The sequence below is a fragment of the Camelus dromedarius genome, chromosome 21 (assembly GCF_036321535.1).
Source record: "Camelus dromedarius isolate mCamDro1 chromosome 21, mCamDro1.pat, whole genome shotgun sequence".
In the NCBI taxonomy this organism is placed as follows: domain Eukaryota; kingdom Metazoa; phylum Chordata; class Mammalia; order Artiodactyla; family Camelidae; genus Camelus; species Camelus dromedarius.
The window spans coordinates 11,587,680-11,604,256 of record NC_087456.1 but is presented as its reverse complement, the minus strand read 5'-3'; the positions used below and the strand labels follow the sequence as shown (position 1 = coordinate 11,604,256).

The 16,577-nt window shown below is 44.0% G+C and overlaps 1 protein-coding gene across 1 annotated transcript in view; it reads left to right on the top strand.

The window, feature by feature from the left end:
- The first annotated feature begins 4,008 nt into the window (after nt 1–4,008).
- Nucleotides 4,009–16,577, top strand: part of KCNH1 (potassium voltage-gated channel subfamily H member 1) — a 332,954-nt gene continuing 320,385 nt past the window's right edge. The window contains exon 1 of the mRNA XM_031438629.2: nt 4,009–4,312. Within this exon, the coding sequence (XP_031294489.2) occupies nt 4,234–4,312 (79 nt within the window). The 5' untranslated portion in view covers nt 4,009–4,233. The remainder of the gene's footprint in view (nt 4,313–16,577) is intronic.

Below are 16,577 nucleotides of genomic sequence, written 5' to 3'. Positions count from 1 at the left end.
TCAGTTCTACAAACATTTAAAAATGCCGGTTAGGTTAGCCACAGTTGAGTGTAACACCCGAATCAGTGCATCTTTCCCCTCCAGGCAGTTAGATTCATGGACTATGATTCTTTTTTTGGGGGGGGGGATGGTGCGGGGAGGTAATCAGGTTTATTTATATTCATTTTTCTGAAGGAGGTACTGGGGATTGAACCCAGGACCTTGTGCATGCTAGGCATGCACTCTACCTCTGAGCTCTACCCACCCGCCATGGATAATGATTCTTACTGAGGCAGAGTCTCTTCTTTTTCCCAGCACTTGGTGGGTAGATATGTATAACACAGAACAGATCTTTCCAATGGATATGGCCTGCCCAACACTCTTCTGGTACATCTATTAGAAAATATATTTTGTTAACAGAAATTACGTAAGGTAAACAATGTCAGTCGTTGGGTTATAGAAGCTGACATTCCCCAGGCTGCATATTCCCCCTCTTTTAGGGATTTCACTTACGGTGGCCATGTAGGTGAAGTCACTTCCAAGTTCAGTTCCTCCAAAGGATGCGAGCTGTTTGCTAATGAGGAAGCATCCCTGCTTGCCCGTTCTGGCTGCCAGGACTTCTGGGACTCAGAGGCAACTCTCCTACGTCTGAGGGGTTCTTGGCTTGCTGAAATCTGCCACCTATATCTCATGGTCTTAATGAAAGGAAAAAGTGTAATCCTGTCTTTGCATGGTGCCATTTGCCCCCTCTGGTTTGTGGCATTGTCTTCCTCTTCATTTCATTGATGTTTTGGTTGGGCATCGAGATCTTTCTGTCCTCTCCTGGATTCCTCCCAGCCAGTCTGTAGACCTCTGTTTATCTCCATGCTCTCTCTCTCTCTATAGCGTTGTGCCTCCATCGCTATCAATCTCTTTAGTGAACTCACTAATTATATCATGGCTTAATTATATTTATGAGAACAGAGGTTGGTAAAGTTCACCTGTGGTTCAGGGAGCTTGCCATCTACTGTAGGATACAGACATAACCATGTGTGAGAATCAAGAGAAAACCACAATACTGAGTAGGAGAGGAGGACCAGAGACACTGGCTAGACACGTTGGAGTAAAATTTTAGACGTTTTTATTTCAGACTCTGTATTGTTCTCGGTAGAAGTTCTAGCCAGATGTCACCCACTTTCTGTAGGGAGGGACAGAGGCAGTTTAATTGGAACTCTGGTCACAGTTATTTAAAGCTGTTCCTTTGTTGGGGGAGGGGTGGGGCTCAGTGGTAGAGCACGTGCTTAGCATGTATGCTTAGCATGCACGAGGTCCTGGGTTCAATCCCCAGTCCCTCCATTAAAAATTTAATAAACAAACAAACAAATCTAATGACCCCACCCACCAAAAAAATAAATAAATAAAATAAAGTTGTCCCTTTGAATGAAAAATGGCTTTGCCTGCTATGTAAAAATACAGGGGCTCTTTACTAAGGCACAGTGATGTATTGTGAATCCTTTACAAATGTGTTACCAATTTTGACAAATTTGTAAGATTAAAGTTTGCTCAAGCTGCAATTCCTACATTATAGTGCTAGATCTCAGACAGAACTTCAAACTGAGCAGTTCCTGGAACAGAATACAGCATAGGGAACAGAAGGTGGGAAGTAAGGGATAATGAAGCATAGTATACAACTGTCAAACCAGCCTCAACAAAGATGATGTGTTCACTAAATACATGCAACCCAGGCCTGTGAATATCAAAGAGAATGTGGACAGAACACGACTTTATTCCCACAGTGTTGAGGGTCGCCCAAGGGAGGAGGGGAACAGCTTTTGTAGATGCTGTGAGATACTGTCACACTAAAGCAGTGATGGTGGTTAAAAGACTACAGACTTTTAAAGTGTTGTTTTAGGCCTTTTAATCTCTTCAAGTGTGCCACAAAAAATTACAGCATTCAAAACGGTGCTGACACACACACACACGCACACACGGTGCTGCTGAGAACCACTGTAGCAGTACATTTAAAATGAAAATAGAAGATATCTCCTTGTTCCTTTTTCTTATCAGGTAGCCTACCAAGGCTTTAACATCTCACACCTCAAATGAATATTATCTGTCTCCTTTTTATCCAAGCCCTGGAACATGAGAGCTCATTAAAATCAGAAATTTTATTAACTCTCTCTGACAGATTCCCCCCCCCAACCCTGCTTCTTTATCTTTCTTTCACAAACAGGATTATGAGGTTGCTTGATGGGTTTTTAATATTGTCAAGAAAAAAATCTCCCCTTGGGAGATTTGTGCAGTAGATAATATAACCTTAAGAGCCTTATTCAAATGAATTTATTCAAATAAAGTGGGTAGACACCACCGAACCAGCTCAGCATCAATAAATTTCAAAGCTGTCTTCAACACCGTTTGTTATCTCATTTGTAATAGAACAAAGAACCACTAGACGGAGCTAGGGTTTAAGAAATCACAGCTCTGAGTTGGGTGACTGATGTGATGGGTCGAATGTTAGTGTATCATTACTTGGATTTCAAAGCCCATGCAAGCCTTCCCTAGCTTGGCTAACAGCTGCCATCTGTTTACTTTGTGTCTACACAAGAGGAGACAAAGGGAGATGTCTGGGACAGCTCAATTTTTTTAGTCACTCTAATGATGACGTCTGACCTTGGTAACAGCACTTTTCATTTAGAGTGCTGTCCCCTACATAATTACGTTTGATCCTCACCGCAACTCTGAGAGATTGCTGGGCAAGAATTTGTCCCTCTGTTTTGGAGGTTAATAAACACACGGGGTATCTGTAATACATTAGGATGCATCACAGGATGGTTAACCTGGACAACTGAGGATGCACAGTTTTTTTTAACTCTTATATTCTTGGGTAGACTGTTGGTTGACCCAGCCTGGAACTAACTAGAAATCAACTCATTCCTTTTATGGGACATTCCTTTAGTCTCTGGTCACACCCTCTGGGGATACCTAGTAAAAAGACAGTTAAAGCGTATATACGGGTAGAAATCTCCTAAAATAGGTGAACAAAGAAGAGTTGGCTGAGCTCCTACCCAGAAACCATGGGTGGATGTGATTCCCCTTATCTCAGGAGGCAGGTGTGAAGACCTGCCCGTCATACAGTGCAGTGTGGCCTGTCCATCGAGCCAAGGTTTTTAATTGATGTTAAAAGTCCAGGAAAGCTGCATACTCCACCCCAATACCCCTAGCATTTGTCCTCAGAGACAAGCCCCTAGCGTTTTGATTTGTCAGTTTGTTCCTGTTTCCTAACCTTATACACTGATAACAGGTTGTGCTTCAGCAAAAAAAAAAAAAAAAAAAAAACAAAAACAACCAAACAAACAAACAAACAAAAAAAACCCACGAAAAACACCTCCCCCCAAGCCCCAACCCTTTATGTGTAGATACATGTATTTTCTTGGACTTTTTGGTAAAACATTCGCCGCATCAAAGTGGAAATGAGATCAGTCAGCAAATTTTTCAAACGTCTGGAGTCTGTATTTTCGCCTTTGGTCATCTTTAAAAACTACTCAGGACAGCTCTCCTGGAGCTCCACCAGTCAGTCACTCTGCAAGTCTGACCTCTTACAATATTTCATTAGTTAATGGTCAAACACTGGCTTCAGAAGAATCCAGGTGGGGCAACTTCCACAAAGGAGGCTAAGAAATCCTAGGGGCCAGCAGGAGGGTATTCCAAGAGCTTCAGAGGTTCCCAAGGGCTCTGGTCTGAAACCAGGAGCAAAGCAGGAGAGGCAGCGCATCGTGCTCCCCCAGGACTCCATGGGACCTTGTTGGGAGGGAACCCACCAAGACGGCAGCTCATACCCCTTCTCCTCCCAGCCCAAGGCGCATTTCCCGGCTGTTCCCAGAAGGTGGCGCTGCCCATCCAGCCTTGACCCACCGCCGCCCTCGGCTTCCCCACCGCTGCGAGAGCTCCCAACTCGGTCTCCCGCAGGGCGGTGAGGGGGGACGCGCCCGGTAGGGGGCGCCGCGGGCCCAGACGCGGCGGCTCCCTCCGCCCACCCGGAGGCGGCTGCGGCGAGGCGAGCCCCGCGCGAGTGCACTGCGAGGCGGGCCGCAGGGAGGGAGGCGCGAAGAGGGCGCGAGGGTGGCAGCCGGAGGGAGCTGCCGCCCCTGCCCTCCCGGGTCCCCGTGGGGTGCATGGGGCGCTTCGAGCCGGGATCCCACGCGGGCCCCGCGCCCAGCTTCCTGCTGCCGTGAGAAGCCGCGCCGGGACGCCCCCAGACCCAGAGCTGCCGGGAGGATGACCATGGCCGGGGGCAGGAAGGGACTGGTGGCCCCCCAAAACACATTTCTGGAGAATATTGTCCGGCGGTCCAATGGTAAGAGGTGCATTCGGGTGTTTGCTGCTCCGGCTTTTTATCCGTGCCTTTATTGCAGACGCCTCCCGCCGCTCGGCGCCAGCAGATGCAGCAGAGCCCCCGAGCTCTGCTGGGAGCCGCGGCGCGGGCGCCCGGGGCTGCCTCCCGGAGGCTGGGAAAGGTGGGCAGGGCGGGGCGGGGTCCCAAGAGAAGAGCTCTCCTGGGGATGCTTTTGGGGCCTTTCTCGCGCCTTCTCAGTCTCATCTCCAGAGAGTGTGACAGCCGATGAGCAAAGTACTGGGAAAAGTGGTGGGAAGCTGGACGCAGCAGGAACGGCAGCGCGTTCCCCCTCGGTACTGCCCATCCCTCCGCGGAGGCTCTCCGGCCGCTCCCCACGGTGCCGCCTCTCCCCATAGAGAGCCCCCGTAGAGACCGGCAACTCTGAGACCCGGCCCCCGGGGGATGGAAGGATGCGGCTGCTTCCACCTTCCACCCCGGCGGCAGCTGAAAAGTCCGAAGTCTAGGGACGTGGGCACCCAGGGACGTGCCTCAGGCTGCTCAATTTCCACCTCCTCACCCACCCACCCCCTTCGAGGTTAAGGCTCAGGAGGGGCAGAGTTTCCTGGACTCAGGTGGAAAGTGGAGGGGCACAGGCGCAGAGCTGGCCAAGTGATCACAGGTATAAAACTGTCATCGTTCCTCTCTTCCAAACCACAGCAGTGTTTTATGCCTGTAACTCTCACTCACCTATACGTTGCCAAACTCACCAAACCTGTAAATCTGTCCGTTACTCAATAAACCAGTGCTCCCAGCTCCTCTCATGAAGTGATGGCAGGCGAGGGTCCTAGGAGCAGAGATGGAATTGGAAACATTTCAAACGCCTGTAGTACCCACAGCAGAGCTTCCTCGCTAAAGCGCTTGCAGAGCAAATGGGAGACCAGTGGTTGGAAGATGCAGTGCACACCCGTTCATCAAACGGCTAAAACGAAAGAGGGAAAGCCTCGAGATGCTCTTTCCAGGCTTCTGGACCCCTCTCCTTCCCGAAGCAGACGACATTCTATTAGGAGGAGGTGAAGAGCTAGCTCAGGAAATGGGTTTTTAAAATGTGTAAATATCGTTACAGAGTCTTAAGGAGCTTGTGTTAAAACTACCGGCTTCTATTTGGATTTAGTTAGGATTCAAGGAACGGCATGAAAATGACTTATGCTACTAGGAAATACTCTTTAATTAGAAGTGACTTAAGTTTATCTTACAGTAAAATACTTATCAACTAGGATAGCAAATCATTTATCATTCAAGTACCTTTTAGAAATGATCATTTATCATGTACCCCTTGAAGAATTTCTGGTCAGTCACCTTTCCTTTCAAGGTCTTCCCCACTCAAACTAAGGTGGCTTTTAGATTAAGGTCACAGCCATTATCTGGGGAGGCAAGGGGGTGATAATTATTATGTGAACAGTCACAACGAACATTTCTGCCATAAAAAAGCTGGAGGTGTTCATGGATTTCTAAGTAAAATCACTAAGAGTTGATCTGTTGTGATTGGTATTGTTATTGGCGTCTGGTGGGGGGTTTCTGGAGACAGTCTTGCTATTTGGGGACCCTATTTCTAAGTGACATCAACTTCCTCATAAATATCAATGACAATTCCATTTTTTGGTGAAGAGGCAGTGTCCTTTAAGTTAGAGGGGAAACTGTATCTTACGTATATCTTGTTAGTCTTTGAGTGGGAGAGAGCAGAAGGGGAATCAAATGCAATGATCACAAGGTTCCTTGGGCTTCTCGGAGGAACTTAAGAATCCTGGAGTTAACACCACCATAAAGTCATAAAAATCAGAAATTCTGGAGCTGACACAATTACAAAAAATCCTGGAGCTGAGAAGGCAGAATACCTTCTAGTTTAGTTGATCTTAGAGCCACTTTCCCTCTATAAGCATCCATGGAGTGTCGGTTGAGTAAGTAACTGGCAACGTTTTTTTTAGCACTGGTGCTTTAATTTCAGCACCGGTTCTTCAGTTAACCAACCAACCAAACAACAACAATAAAACCAACACATCTGGAGAGGAGAGTTGGATGAATGTTTAAAATGATCTATTATATCAGAAGGAAAGATTCTGATCTTGAAATGTGGGATTTAAGTTTTTAGTGACCCCTTTTATCATATTTCCTGAACACAAATAGAAACAACAATTTGGACTCTTAGAAAATATCACAATACCTACAAGCATTATGTTGTTTCACTGTGATGGAAAAAGCCTATTTAAAAATATTGATTGTCTCTTAAAATCCACCAGCCCTTTTTCAGAGGGGGGCATTAAAGTATTTAAGTAGCATTTTACCTTAAAATAGCAATACGTTTGGATCACTTTATTAGGCATTTTTTCCCAGTGGTCTTATGCAGTATCATTGTTCCTCTCTTATAGATCCTAAAACTGAGTCCTGGGAATATTAAGTGACTTACTGAAAGTAGCAGGCAGACAGGGTGTAAGGCAGGAGTTCTTTAGAGGGGATCGTTCATCCTTCTTGTAGGATCATTGTTTCTCCAGCCATGATGACTTAGCCTGTGGAACTGTTTTCATCATCCTTAAAAAAAACTTCTCTCATTATATGCTAATGGACAATGGAACTGGCTTTGTTTTTGGGGCATTTGAATATCAGGCATCTGAGATACAGAACTGTAGGATGAGACAGACCTTAGATGCTCCATTGTCTTCCTCTCCTTCCCCATCACTGTAAAAATGATGGCATGGAAGCAAGCACATTTTCTCAAATATTTAAGGGCAGAGCTGAAGGGACCCTAAGCCCCTTGACCCCAGTGTCATGTTCCTTATGGTACGCCATGCAGTGACACTCCTCACATTACTATTATTTCCTCTAGAGGAACACCTTTTCCCAGTGGAGAGTAAATAAAATGTTACAACAACACGAACAGCATCCATTTTGGCCAACAGCCATGCTACCACATCCAAACAGAATAACAGGGCAAAGGAGAAGCTGATTCTGTTTCAAGGAGGGGCAGTGTTTTCCTTTGTCAGTGGTTTAGCTGAAGGCACAGGCTGGATAACGGGCCCTTAACATCCGCGTGCCGGTTGTAAAGTATGAATTCCCTTTTCATAGACTATCACCTTTGATCCTCATCAGTCAGCAAAGGAGGTGCCGTGTCTCCATTTCAGTTTCAGGAACTAAGACTCCACAGATGAAGTAATTTACCTACAGCTAGTTCGTAAGAGGCAGAGTTAGAAAGAGGCAGTTAGAGGCAGCTCAGGGACTAGTCAGCAGTGGTTACTGGTTTGTTCACTCAACAGAAACTTACTGAGAGTATTGATTGGGCACTGGGGTACAGTGGGAAACAGATCCTCTTTACCCCTAGTGAGTTACATTCCAGTGAATCTTGGTCTAAGGATCTTGCCCCTATTCCACAGCGTTTCCTTGCTGCAACTCTTATCTAGACCTGACATTGTACTAAGAAAATTTGTTTCCAGTTTGCTGATCTTGATGGGACTAAAATCTAGTTTAACTTTAATACGTTCCGAATACCACTTGAAGGCAAGATTTGATACTTATCTGTTTTATTTATTTTTTTTGCATAGATGTAAGTGGTCAACGGGAATAATTAGCATCGCAGATTTTGTTTGACTTTATTTATGATCATTTCCGATCCTTCTATTGACTTTATGGCCAGCCTGTTTCTCTTTATATTCTCTTTATATTGGAAAGTGTTGTTCCAGAATATTTTTAATGGTTGCTTAAATCTGTAGGCACTCACTGTCAGAATGCTTGCTGAAGCAAATAGATCTGTCTTAGGAAGGCTGGCAGACCTTAATGCCAGGAAACTACAAAAATATTACCCTAAATGGTCCCATACTAGGCAGAACATATGTTTTAGTTTTCGGAAACCTATGTCAAGCAATTATAGGTGCCAGTTAAGAACCCATGCATGTTAGCAGGAGTGAAACGCAACACATTTTTGGTACAGATTTATGTACATGTATAATTTACAGATTGCTAAATCAGCTGTGTTTTTGTATAGCGTTAAGTTGATTCAGGTTGTTGGTATAAGTAGTTAGCAAACAGGATGAGAGCCGGGGGTATGTTGTGTTTCCTTATAGGGGTGCTGAGCCACGGGAATATTTATACAACAGAAAACTGGTTAAAATCCATTGTTCTGAAAGGGGAGTGGGTGAACATCTGGAATATTACCAATTCAACAGAGCTTTTTTTTTTCCTTGTAGTATGTTCTAAGGTAACCTTCAACCCAGGCTCAGCTGTCTTTCTCTAAAAGAGTCCCACATTTAATCTATTGACTGATAATAGCTGGGGAATGGAGGGGATGAAACCTTGTGATTTAAAAAAGGCTACAAGGTTTCCAAACTCCATGATTTTTATGAAATCCATGTAATTTTAATAATCTACCATAAAAGAATAGATGCATTTGAGGAACACTGTGGCAAATTGAATCTTTGGCTTCATTCTTTCCAACACCAGCTCTCCATTTATGACTGGGCTTCATTTGGCAATGGTTTCTCCAGCATCACCTTGAAGCTCCTCCATCCTTTGCTTTCTCTTTAGTTTTGGTCAGATAGTGAATGGCTTGTAAACGAATATTTAAGGTATACTTTCGTTATTTTTTTCAAAGAAGCCTTTTTCTTTTCTTTTTAAAATTGAAGTATAGTTGGTTTACAATGCTGCGTTAGTTTCTGGTGTACAGCATAGTGATTCAGTTATACATGTATATTTTCTATTTCATATTCCTTTTCATTATAGGCTATTACAAGCTATTGAATATAGTTCCCTGTGCTGTACAGTAGGACCTTGTTGTTTATCTATTTTATATATAGTCGTGTGTATCTGCTAATCCCAAGCTCCTAATTTATCCCTCCCCCTTCTTTCCCCCTTGTTTTTGTTTTTTGTTTTTTAATCCCCTCATTGTAACCATAAGTTTATTGTCTATGTCTGTGAGTCTGTTTCTGTTTTGTAAATAAGTTCAAAAGAAGCCTTTTTCATAAAGTGAGTATCTGCTTTATACTTTCAGGATATTTGGACCATGGTTTTTTGTTTTTTATTTTTTTTTCTCTCTCTACATGGCCACACCTATAACTGGTAAGAAAGAGAAAGAGAAATAGAATCATAGAATCTTAGGTCTGAAGGGACGTGCTTTACAATTCTTTTTCCAGGGTTTGAATCCCTTCCACAACACCCTCCAGTGGTGATCCAGCCCCTGTTTGAGTAGCTTCAGTGATGGGACACTCACTTTCTTACAAGAATGTTCTGTTTTAAGCAACTATGAACTGGTTTCTTCCCTTCCCTGCCTTCCCCTTCTCCTCCTTTCTTGCTGTTGTCCTGATCTGGTCTCATCAAAATCTGCTCTCTCAGAACCCTCCTCCACTTCTGGTGGGAATGCAGTTTGGTACAGCCACTGTGGAAAACAGTATGGAGATTCCTCAAAAGACTAGGAATAGACTTACCATATGACCTAGGAATCACGCTCCTGGGCATATATCCAGAAGGAACCCTACTTCAAAAAGACACCTGCACCCCAATGTTCATAGCAGCACTATTTACAATAGCCAAGACATGGAAACAGCCTAAATGTCCATCAACAGATGACTAGATAAAGAAGATGTGATATATTTATACAATGGAGTACGATTCAGCCATAAAAATGACAACATAATGCCATTTGCAGCAACATGGTTGCTCCTGGAGAATGTCATTCTAAGTGAAGTAAGCCAGAAAGAGAAAGAAAAATACCATATGAGATCGCTCATATGTGGAATCTAAAAAAAAAAAAAAAAGAACATAAATACAAAACAGAAACAGACTCATAGACAGAATACAAACTTGTGGTTGCCAAGGGGGAGGGAGGTGGGAAGGGATAGACTGGGAGTTCAAAATTTGTAGATACTGACAGGCATATGCAGAATAGATAAACAAGATTATACTGTATAGCACAGGGAAATATATACAAGATCTTATGGTAGCTCACAGCGAAAAAGAATGTGACGAATAAATGTATGTTCACGTATAACTGAAAAATTGTGCTCTACACTGGAATTTGACACAGCATTGTAAAATGACTATAACTCAATAAAAAAATGTTTAAAAAAAAAATCTGCCCTCTCACAGATACCACTCATTCCAAGTCTGCCATGTGGAGCAAAACTGACCTAGCGCATTTCTTTTTACACCTGAAAACCATTTTTTTGGTAGTTTAAGAACAGTTATCTTGTCTTTATTCTTCTCCCTAATGTTTTTTTTAAGACCTTTTTATTGTTTAATACCATAATAAAAAAGCACATAAAATGATTCTGTGCAGCTTAACACATTTGTATAAAGTAAATACTGTGCTGTCGAGACCTTGCTGGCTCTCCAGAACCCCTGGGGCCCTTCCTGTCCCCAACTCCTTTGCTCTCAAAGGGAGACATTACCTGAGTTTATGGTGATCATAATTGCCTCATGATTTTCCCCATAATTTTCCCACTTTGTTTTTCATTTCTGAACACTACTGTTTTGATCTGCCTTTGGGCTTTATAGACGTGGGGCCATACAGCATGGATCCTTTCTCAGTTGGAGCTGCATCCCTGTTGTTGTTGCATGTGCTCATTTGCCGGCTGTAAAATGCTTTATGGTATGACCATACCGAGCGCTGTGTTTACCCATTCTGCTCTTGATGGACGTGTGTTGGTTTGCAAACTGGTCCCCTTTCAGGGAGGGCAAGGGGAGACAGAAGAAAGAGGCAGGCCACTTCAGATTGGTAGGTGGCAGGTTTAATAAACAAGGGACCTTACTTATGAGGCTGGTCTTGGGCGGCTGCGAGATGAGGAGGTCTCTGCCTCCACCTGCCAAATCTTTAAGTGTAAATAGAGGCCTTAACTGGGTTCAGTCCCATGTTCAGTCTAGATGGTCTCAACACCACTCAACTCTCTCCTTGGAAAGTCTCCTACAGTGGGAATGGTGGGCAGAATGTATATTTTGAGGTCAGGGGACCGAGTGAGAGGCCTCTCGTTGCCTGGGTCTTGCGCAAGGGTCAACTGGTGGTCGTGTTCTCTCGTTGACCTCCTCCAACAACGTGTGAGTTGTTTCCAGTCTTTTGCTGTGAATGCTGCCACATCCACTCTTGCACATGTCTTCTGGGTCAGGTGGGCCTGTATGGGGTGTATTCCTAGGATGCTGTGCTTCACTGTGGTCGATGCTGCCAGTTTTCCAAAGGGTTTGTATCAGTTTATACTCCCACCAGCAGTGTGTGAGAGTTTTCATCCCCCACCTCCTTGCCAGCACTTGCAATTTCCTCTTTTAGTAGCGACATTGTCCAAACAACCTAGGAGCCAATAAAACAGGGTCACGCAGGGTTATGTTAGCACTGAGCACGTGATCAAAATGAAGTGAATATAAAACTTGCCCTGGTCCTTTGGGAGGCTTCACTGTGTGTTTAAATGTTCTCACAGTGTGAACTCCCTCACACAATGGTAAAAGATGTGAAAGACTCGCACAGTTAGAAGTGTGTGCAGAGGACACATGCGAGGGTGTGTGTGTGTGTGTTTAGGAGACATTTTCTTAAACTGAGAAACTCTGAGGCCAGAGATTATGTAGAAATTAGGGCTTCAGAGCTGGAAGTGAGAAAGGATTAGGAAGTGAATGATATGTTTATTTTAGAGAAAGAAATAAAACAGAATGACTGAAGGAAAGGCACAGATTTCATGGAAGAATCAAAAATCAAAGACAAATTAAAACGAGAAGCCAAGACTAGCTTATGGTTTGGCTTCATAAAGATGGCGGACCTCCCATGTGCCGCATGCTGTGGTAGAGACTGGGACTCCCCAAATGAGTGAAATATCTGTGATGTTGGGGCTCCCTGAGGAATCCGGGATGAAGACCAACCTTCACTGTAAACCTCTCCAAAGATTTAAGAGATGTTATGCCAGCTCAGTACTTACTACACATTTTTTCCGTTATAAACATCTCACCCCAAATTATTCTTAGATTTTATAGCTCGCTCTTTCTTTCTTTCTTTCTTTCTTTCTTTCTTTCTTTCTTTCTTTCTTCCTTTCTTCCTTTCTTCCTTTCTTCCTTTCTTCCTTTCTTCCTTTCTTCCTTTCTTCCTTTCTTCCTTTCTTTCCTTTCTTCCTTTCTTTCCTTTCTTTCCTTTCTTTCCTTTCTTTTCTTTCTTTTCTTTCTTTCTTTTTTTTTTGTGAGACTGGATGTTGGATGACCAGATCCCTTGCATCCATTTAAAGAAGAAGATTGCAGGATGTATGAAGCTTTGTTTTGCTGGGGTGGGAGTTTTCTTAACAACATCTCATTCCTCTGGGGTGTCCCACTGCTCTGTCTTCTTTGGCATTTGGTCTCTGGTTGCTCACTCATTGTCATGAGTTTCCATCCTGTCTTAGATGCTGGAATTTGTTCGATGCTCTGGTTGTTCTCTAAGTAGGCGCTGTCTTGCTGAACAGACGGCAGGCTGGCCAGCTGCAGCATCTCCCTCAGTTCTCACGGTCTTGGCTCTAACAGTCAAGCCTGGCTGTGGACGACAAAACGACTTAACGCTCTTCTGACTGGGTGTTATAGAGTCACGTCAATAATCAGAATCAGTTTGCTTACTCATCCTAAGATTGTTCGTTATGTAAATTAAAATGACAACTCTTTTGATTAGTCCTGTGTGGCACACAACTGATATTCTGAAATTAAATGAGTCAATCCTGTCATTATTAATGTAATTATTAACCGAGAGTGCCTCTAAACTTTCATTTCTCATAGCTTTTGAAAGGTTCTGCGATGACATCAGGTGCTTCTATAAGGAAGAGGTGTGGCCTCTCATTACTGCCTTTTCCCCTTAAAGCGATGGTGCAGGCGCCCTCCACCGGGATTCTCACAGCACTGGCCCACATTTACAAGATGATACGATTTTGGCTAATTTTACTGCTGTTTATCTCTTGCTTAACTAATGTTTCTGTTAAGAGTAAATTCTGAAAAAAACCCAAATTTCTTCTGTGTAGCACAGGGAACTATATTCAATATCTTGTAGTAACCTATAATGAAAAAGAATATGAAAACGAATATATGTATGTGTCTGCATGACTAGGACATTGTGCTGTACACCAGAAATTGACACATTGTAACTGACTGTACTTCAATTTTAAAAATGTGAATTTGGAAAGCATATTTTATTTTATTTTATTTTATTTTATTTTTTATTGAAGTATAGTCAGTGTACAACGTTGTGTCAATTTCTGGTGTACAGCATAATGTTTTAGTCATACATATACATACATATATTCATTTTCATATTCTTTTCCATTATAGGTTACTACAATTAATATAGTTCCCTGTGCTGTGCAGAAGAAACTTGTTGTTTATCTGTTTTATATATAGTAGTTAGTATCTGCAAATCTCAAACACCAGCTTTATCCCCTTCCCACCCCCTTTCCCCCTGGTGACCATAAAGTTTGTTTTCTATGTCTCTGAGTCTGTGGAAAGCATATTTTAGACTAGAGCTTTACCACCATGGCCAAGAAAATGGAGTTGAGTGATAAGACTATATTTCATCCACATGGGTTTTTAAGTTTTACTTTTCTTTACTTTTGTTTCCTCGCAGCATTATTGGTATTGAATTGATGAGAGATCTATGCTGTAATCGTTAAGGCTGTGCTTTGAGCCTCTACCAGGGTTGGTGTACTGCATATCTTCAGTGCGCCTCCCTCGAGCCATTCTTATTTCTTTGAGCATCGCAGGAGGCTGACCCACGTGGATTATGTCAGTAGGTTCCTTTGCTTCCTGGCTCCTGGCTGGCTTCATACCACCATGAGTTGGGGAACAAGGAGGGGGAAGTTGCAGTATTTATTCTCCTAGTTTCTTCCTGACAAGGTCATCATTGTAGCCTAGCTGTTTTACCTTGATTAAAAGTTACATCTGCATCATGCTCTCTTTGAGTTTGGGTGAACCTCAAAATTTTCAACAGTTACTAACCCTGGGGATGCTGCCCTATCCCTGAAGCTCTCCCCTGTGGTGTGCGGGGCAGGCTGCAGCTGGCTGGTACTACCTCTTCAGATCCGGTTGTGCCCATCTTTTCCCTACTCCTGGCTCAGGGACTTCGCCTTGGTAGCTCAAACTCTGCAATGTGGGAGTATTTACACCTCAGAAATTGTCAAATGGTATAAGTCAGGGCTTTTTCTCCCCCAGAGAGTCAGGTTACCAGCATACTACTGCCTGTGCCTCACCCATGCTTTTATAAATAGCTCCTTTATTAAGTACTTTTTCAATTACCTATTTAAGTGTGCCATTATTGTCCTGCCAGGACTCTGACCATGGAATAAGTTACTCATTCTCTGGATGAAGTACTTTCTCAATCTGTTGTCCAGACCAGTATCTGTCATGGGTGTGAACCTGGTGAGGGGGTGCACCTCCAGGTACGCCTCTCACCATAAAGAAAAGCACCTGTGTTCTACCTGGTGCCGGCAGCATACACCTTTGCTTTTCAACTCATCAAGGTGGTTACCTACAGGCTTGATGAGATATTTTCATGTTCTTTTTCCATCTTTTTTCACTTTCATCATCTCAGAATTCAAGAAATATTAGAAGCCAGCTACTAGTTATAAGCATCGATTGTAATTATTGGTTATAACCATGACCTTGTGCAAATTAAATAGCCTTTTGCACGTGTGCCTGGCAGTGTGCCAGAGGTTTCCGTGTGTCACCTCATCTCCTCTCACCTTGACTCTGTTCTGTAGGCACCCTCATAATTCCCATTTTACAATTGCAGAGACTGAGGTTTGAAAAGCAGATTTAGTAAATTGCCTTCAGTTATTTCTTAGTGGTAGAATCTATAGGAACTTGTTAGGAATGCAAATTCTTGAACCCCATCTTATATCTAGTGAATCAGAAACTCTGGGGATGGGGTCCAGTTATCTGCGTTTTACCAAGCCCTCCAGGCAATTCTGATGGATGTTGCAGTTCAAGGACCATTGCTCCTGAGCCAGGCCCACATGTTTCTTTACCTCAGAGGTAAATGTGTGGATACCAGGGTGTATGGATGGAGGAGGGTGTGTGTCGGAGGTGAGTGGACTTTTTCTCTATAGACTTTCAATTGGTTTCCCCGTTTTTGCTCAAATCCCATTCCTGCCTCAGGTAGTAGCTAGCATTTCAGTGTCCTGTGTCTCTCTCCAGAGCCCCCTCCTTGTCCAGATCCCTCTGGAATTTTTAAATCATGGCTTTCCCTGCCCCATATCATCCTCCATCTACTATTCGTCTTCCAGAAACTGAGCTCATGCCAGCTGGCAACCCTTCGCTGTGTTGTTGTGGGGATATTCCTTTGAATGTTTCAGCCACCCGTTCAAGGACGAGGAAGTAAATGCGTGTGCTCCATCTGCCATTTTGAAATGATAACTGATAGTTTCTAAAGTCAGAGGAGGCCCTAAATTCTAGTCATTCTCCTTCTATCAGATAAAATTCCCCTTGATACTTTCCCCGCCTGCTGGAACATCCAGGGGTTGTGCTCCAGCCCGGCTTCATTCGGTGTGCTATTTTTCTCTGTTATCCTTGTCAAACGACAAAACTAAAGCGATTTGGTAAAGAATCTGCTGGCCTTTATTTAAGGGAAAACAATCCATGGATTAGGGGGTTGTGAGGCCTCCTGGGCCGTGGTACACTCTTCCCGAGCGAGTTTTGTGGAGCCTTAGAAGAGGCAACTCAGACACAGGACATGATTGGCTAGAAGGTCGGGGATTTCCCTCTAAGGTCAGCAGGTCCTGTTTTCTAGGGTCAGGTGAGCCAGCTAAAAGGGAGTTGCAGGATCGTGACCACTGGTGTTAGGTCTCCTTGACAGTGAGCCGTGTCCCATAAGTGCAGGCTGACTTAGGTTTAGATCCGTGATGTGGACCCGGCCACTGGGGTGGCTTCTGTTTCGTGGGTCTTGATACAGGAATTTGTCACTCCCCCAGCTTCCCAATCCCTTCCTCTCACTTGTCTTTAGTAGTGCCTGCTCTAGGAGTTTTCTGGCTTGCTTCTCTCTTGGTATCACCCCCTGGCTCTGGGTCTCAGTCTCCCCTGGACGGTCTCCAGTGGTCTTGAGCTCTCTTCTCACTTGCTCTCTAGGTCTTGCTTTAGATCTCTTGCTCTGGGGTGCCCACCCTTCTGCTCTGGCTCATGACCTAGCACTCTCTTTTGGTCCCCCAGCCCCGCCCCCCCCATGCTCCATGCCCCTCCATCCCATCCCTCTCTTTCCTCTCCCCGTCTCTCTGTCTTTCTGTGCATTGCTTCCTGTCACTGACTGTCTCTGTTGTCCGTCTGCGTTGCT